The following is a 6,000-nucleotide window of genomic DNA, read 5'->3' on the forward strand; positions in this document are numbered from 1 at the left end:
CGCTGTCACCAACACAGCGAAACACATGCGAAACTACGCCCTATAAGTCCGACTCAACGTCACAGTCAACCCAGCTTAAGAAAATGTTGCTCAGCACTGGAGCCACACCAGAATTCTGGACATACAGATTATTCCCCCAAGCTACAAAAGTTGATGCAAGATAAAAGAACAAAAGCTCCAGAAATGATCCCACAGAAATGCCGCAATCTCTCCTAAAACGAACCTCATCACTCATCAGTTATCGTTTACTTCAAGCCCAACATGTCAAATAATGCACGAGGAAGACAATAGAAGAAGTCCTGAACGTCTATGCTAAAAGCGCTGAACAGAGCTTGGACAGAATTTTTTTGCTTGTCTCGTCAAACTTGAAGTTGTTAGGGGTTTTGTTTGTCTGAAGTGGTTCTCACACAGAAAGCATAGCAGTGTGTACGAACCTCTCCCAAGCAATGCACCCCTAGAAAGCCAGACATATGGCCTAAGGCCTGCTTGTAACCTTCTTATACACTGGTGGGTGTCCAGTGGTGGGCATCGAACCCCGCACGTCCCACTGCCAAGCCGGGATTCCTACCCCCTGGGCCAGGGTTGCCCTTTACTACATCACTCAGTGTCTGCAATGCTTTGGGATGTTAAACCTCCTCAGCTAATAAATTTTACTATAACAGGTTGCACATAAGGTGTTCAACATGTGTACAGCTACCCTGCCAACCTGTGAAGTTCTAAATTCATAAAGACCGAGCAGACAGGACAGCAGGGGGCAGGCCATTTTTTTCTTTTAAATCTTGCCCAGAGCAATAATCTTCCTCCGTGCCGAGAGCACACGCCTTTTGTTGGATACATACGCACTTTATTAGTACTAATAATGATTCTTTAGCTTTACACGGACCCCACAAGCAGCAGCAAGGAACAGCAAAGATTCATATGCAACAGTTTTGTTTTTTTTAATGATTTTTTTAGCAAATGATGTTGCCAACTTCACCTACTTCAGGAACTTGTCCGCATAAACTTGCTTAAAGCAGCTACCCATCTGACATCCTTTCACCATGAGGAGGATTCTGAGGAAAGTTTCAGATGGAAGAGTAAACCTTTTAGAGCAAACAGAATTTATTAATGCAATTACCATTCTTTGCGAACTTCACCCAGTCAAGCTGTATCTAACCTCTTTCACACCATATGTGCCACTGGGTATGTGCTTCCCTCCAATGAGATTTTAAAAAAATCCTTTAAAATTTATCTGGTGCTGGGCAGAATCAAAACCGCGCCATGTATGTTCAGGCACTCCTTGTCTGAATTTATATCCAGACACGCACCATGCACAGACATCACGGTGGTGGCACTACATGGCACGGAGTTTCCAGAGGGAAGTGCGAGAGAGTAGCCTGGCTGCAGAATAGCCATGATGCATCTGATGCATTTGAAATGCAGATGATGCATTTCACCGGTGGCAATATGCTGTGTCGCTACATTGCTTCAATGCTAATCACATGAATGTTGACAGTCATCCTGAGATGGTTCATGCCATAATTTTTTTCAAGGAACTTAACTCCACATTTGTAAAGTCGTACAACAAGCTCAAGTTCCTATGTTTATGAGAAATTCGGAAGAGTATGTAACCTCCTTCTGAAGCCCAAACCGCATTCACGCGATCTTGTGCGCGACGGCGACGAGCGACGGCTTCGAGCGACGAAACGGGCCGTCGCGCGAACAGATCGCTCGGTCTTTTCGCTCAATCGCTCGGTTCTAGAAATCTAGAATTCGTCGCTCGTCGCCCGGAAGTGCTATGAGCGACTAGCCAATAGCGCGAAGCCGGAACTGGATATACATCAGTCAAGCACTACCGATTGTCGCACGGAACGAGCAAAGGACTAGATTTTGATACGTGCAAGTATTATAACGTAGTGCAAGACCTTTAGAAATATTTATGCTGCTCTTTACACTAAAACACATCAACTTAAATTGATAAAGCAAGCGTCACGCCAGTTTCAGCGAGTATTTGCTGCCCTCATACCGGCAACACCGGGAAGACGTCGCTCAAAGTCGTCGCTCGCATGTGGTACGACTTGTAGGCGACGAGCAACCGCGACAGCCATCTCCATCGCGTCGCTTGTCGCTGTCGCGCGCAAGATCGCGTGAATGCGGTTTATACTTGATGTACGACACAAGCTGTTTAGAGGAATCATAAAAGAGGGATATTAAGCTACATTAACCTCAGCCTAGGAGGTTTCAAGACCGCTTCCTGTACCAAAATGGTCCAAACATAAGAAAATACTTTAAAATTTCTTACATCACACCGTTGTATTGGCATGAAACTAAAATTTTGGCCCTTGCTTTCTGCGGTGATAATCAACTTTCTGCTAAATGAATGAATTAATAGATGAACCAGGGTATCAAAATAAAATTTTACCGGTTTAAATTTAACCAAACTCGAAATAAACTCTGGCTCCCACAGGTGCCACGTGTTCAGGCTGCCCTGCAATCTGAACAGCATGTGCAAAGAAGTGGCAAGTTGTGCGCAGTTTGAGGATTGTGGTGCTACACTCACCTCCACGTATTCCTCCTTGATGAAGTCGCCACTGGCGCAGAGCACATTCTGCAGCAGAGAGAGTGCCGCTTTGCGCACGTTCACTTTAGAGTCTTCTGCACGATACTTGAGCACCTCCATCAGCTGAGAGAGGCGGTCGTCCTCAACGGCCACCTGTTCCCCTTCACCCTCGTCTCCTGGCTCGACAGGGTTGGACACCTTAAGCAGGGGCGTCCACAGCTCGTGCTGCTCGTTCGTCACGCTCGCCAGCACGGACAGTGCCTTGGTCTTGACTGAGGCAGCCTTGTCATTGCACCGCTTCATTGCAGCAAGCAGCAGGTCCGACCGCTTGTCAGCCACCCGCTCGTCCCATATGAGGGCAAGGATCATCTCGAGGGCAAATATACGCCGGTTGACCAGCGGCACTGTTGTGAGCTTTATGAACCACTGAACGACACGCTTGAAGCGCTCCTCGGTCAGCTCGCCCATAATCATAATCACGGCATGCGTGGTCTTGAGTCGGAAGTCGGTCCGGTCCACGGCGTGGAAAGCGACGTTGTGGATCAGGATGATGCCCACGTCCTGGAAGCTCTCCTTGAGGGAATCGTCACACGTCTGCATCACGTGGCACAAAAAGGCCACGGCGTTGTCTCGGATATTCGCGAAGGGCCGGGTCACGGTCTGCGCGTTGCCGGCGGCCAGCATGAGGATGTGCGGCATCAGGCTCTTGGCAATGGTCCGGAAGTTGTCGGCGGGCTCCCCATGCTGCGGCAGGCACAGAAGCTTGAGCGCGCAGTAGGCGTACGACGTTAGCTGGCGGTAGTGGCAGGCGCGGAACTGCTGCTCTAGGCCGACGTTGAAGCGCACGTCTGCACCGGGAATGTCGAGCTGGGCCAGTTCGCACAGATGTTGGATGAGGAAGTCAGTAACTTCCCCGTAGGGGCGCAAGCTGAATGTCTGCAGCGCCCAAACGAGGTCCTTCAGCGAGTCCGTCATACAGGTCATAAAGTCCAGAAGCATCGATTCTGAAATGGTCTCACTTTCGACACTAGTGCTCTCATTGGGGTCGGCGTCGTCGCCAGCAGCGGCTGCGACGGACTGCTTCCGCCGGCCGCCCCGACCACCGCCACGCGTGCTCCCGCTCTGCGACGCGTTTCTGCTTCCCGTTCCATCTCCATTCAAGTTGGTGTTCTTGCTCGGAAGACGAAAGCACTGAATGGCACTCTGGAACAAGCTCTCCTGGAAAATTCTGTATGCAGAGCTTCCTGGCACAAGCACGAGGTTGAAGTAGAGTTTAGAAAATCGCAAGGCTATCTTCTTCTTCACGAGGGACGCACCTGCTGAGTTGCCCTGACCGATTCCCAAGTATACCAAGCCTAGCAACGCTTTGTAGTGGACCCCATTGTCCATGAGCGTTCTCCAAAGTTTGTCGTCGCTGTCTTCCTCTCCTACGTCCACGTCAGTCACCGAAAAGCGAGACCACTTCTGGCAAACGTCGCACGCAGTCGACAGCGCGTCCAGCAAGGCAGAACTGTTTCCTTCAACCGACTCCAACAAATCGACATCGGGGAGACTTATATCCGTGTACCTGTTATCCCATGCCGCGTTGACCCATGATTCTTCAACAAGGTCGAAGGGCAGTTCACCAAACACGGAAATGGTCCAGCTTACGAGAGCGTCGGTGTCGTCCAGGTCCATGATAGGTAGGCTTAACGGTCCTCGACGGGTATTTTTTGAATGTAATTAAATATAACGACTTTAAATTGCCAAAAAATATCCGTCAAGAGGAGCCTAATGCAAAACTTCAGCTAATTAAGTGTAGTTCGCATGCCGTACGTCATGCATCACGAAAAAGCTTCAGTTACAACGTAAACAACCGATCCAACGCGCAACGCGCCAAAACGCGATTTGAATGACTTGCGGCTTGACTGGGCTTGACTACGATTCTGTCTTGGCTTTAGTTGCAACATGAAAAGCGGCCGCGGAAGCCGGTCCCCAAATCGCGCCGGTGCCGCAAGGGGTGCTGTACGCGGGGGCGCCGGGAAAACAAGATATCTGGGCCTATAGAGATACAGCAGGGGCTTAGGCAGGGGTGCCCTCTGTCACCTCTGTTGTTCATGCTGTATTTACAAGGATTAGAGAAAAAATTAGAGAGGAGCGGACTTGGCTTCAACCTTTCCTATTTCAAGCAGGGAGAATGGATTAAACAGTCATTACCAGGACTGATGTATGCAGATGACATTGTACTTATGGCTGACAGCAAGGAAGACTTGCAGAGATTAATGGACATCTGTGGTAAAGAGGGAGAGAGCTTAGGTTTGAAGTTTAGTAAAGAAAAATCGGCAGTCATGACTTTTAATGATAATCAGGGCAGCGAGCATAGGATACAGGAGGTTACGCTGGAGGTGGTGGATAAGTACAAATATCTTGGAGTGTGGATAAACAATGGGGCTGAGTACCTAACGGAACATGAAAAATATGTGACGGCTAAAGGTAGCAGAAATGCAGCTGTGATGAAAAATAGAGCACTGTGGAATTACAATAGGTACGAAGTGGTGAGAGGGATTTGGAAAGGGGTGATGGTCCCTAGTTTGACTTTTGGCAATGCGGTCCTGTGCATGAGATCAGAGGTTCGAGCAAGGTTGGAAGTTAAGCAGCGAGGGGTAGGTAGACTGGCTCTGGGAGCACACGGAAATACACCAAATCAGGGGGTACAGGGTGACATGGGATGGACGTCATTCGAGTGCAGGGAAGCCAGCAGCAAGATAGAATTTGAGGAGCGATTGAGAGAGATGGCAGAAAAGCGGTGGGCAAGGAGAGTTTTCAGTTATTTGTACATGAGGAATGTTGATACAAAATGGAGGAAGCTGACCAGAAAACTGTCAATCAAATATTTGGACTGCAGGAGGGGTGCAAACCAGGAAACAGCGGTTAAGAAAAAGGTTAAGGAAACAGAGAGGGGTCTGTGGAAAACAGGGATGCAGACGAAATCAGCACTGGGCACATACCGAACTTTCAAGCAAGAAATTGCCAAAGAAAATATCTACGATAATTCTAGGGGAAGCTCTTTGTTGTTTGAAGCCAGGACGGGAGTATTGCGGACTAAGATGTACCGAGTCAAGTACCAAGGTATAGACACGTTGTGCTGTGCGTGTGGAGAAGAAGAGGAAACGGCTGAACACCTCATACTTTTCTGTAAGGGGCTTAACCCTACAGTGCAAGGCAACGGGGCTGATTTTTTCAAAGCATTGGGGTTTAGGGACAGTGAAGGCAAAATAGACTTTAAGCGGGTAGAAATAACCAAACAGAGGTTATCTGATTGGTGGATAAAATTAAGGCAGGGGTGAAATTTCACCCACCACAAAGTACAAATTATGTTAATAGCCATGGCTAGGTGGCGTATGCCACCGCCCGATTTAAAGGGTTCAGCCTCATCCATCCATCATCCATCCATCCATCCATCCGTAAAAGATGTGGAGCAG

General features: G+C 48.7%; 1 protein-coding gene across 2 annotated transcripts in view; it reads right to left on the bottom strand.

Annotated features, from left to right (window-relative positions):
* LOC119460916 (condensin-2 complex subunit D3) overlaps nt 1-4,436 on the bottom strand; it is a 25,672-nt gene extending 21,236 nt beyond the window's left edge. For both annotated transcript variants that reach the window (XM_049672718.1, XM_049672717.1), the window contains exon 1: nt 2,540-4,436. In XM_049672718.1, coding sequence (XP_049528675.1) covers nt 2,540-4,216 — 1,677 coding nt within the window. In that variant the 5' untranslated portion in view covers nt 4,217-4,436. The remainder of the gene's footprint in view (nt 1-2,539) is intronic.
* Between the last annotated feature and the right edge of the window lie 1,564 nt (nt 4,437-6,000).

Source organism: Dermacentor silvarum, chromosome 8, assembly GCF_013339745.2.
Source record: "Dermacentor silvarum isolate Dsil-2018 chromosome 8, BIME_Dsil_1.4, whole genome shotgun sequence".
Taxonomy (NCBI): domain Eukaryota; kingdom Metazoa; phylum Arthropoda; class Arachnida; order Ixodida; family Ixodidae; genus Dermacentor; species Dermacentor silvarum.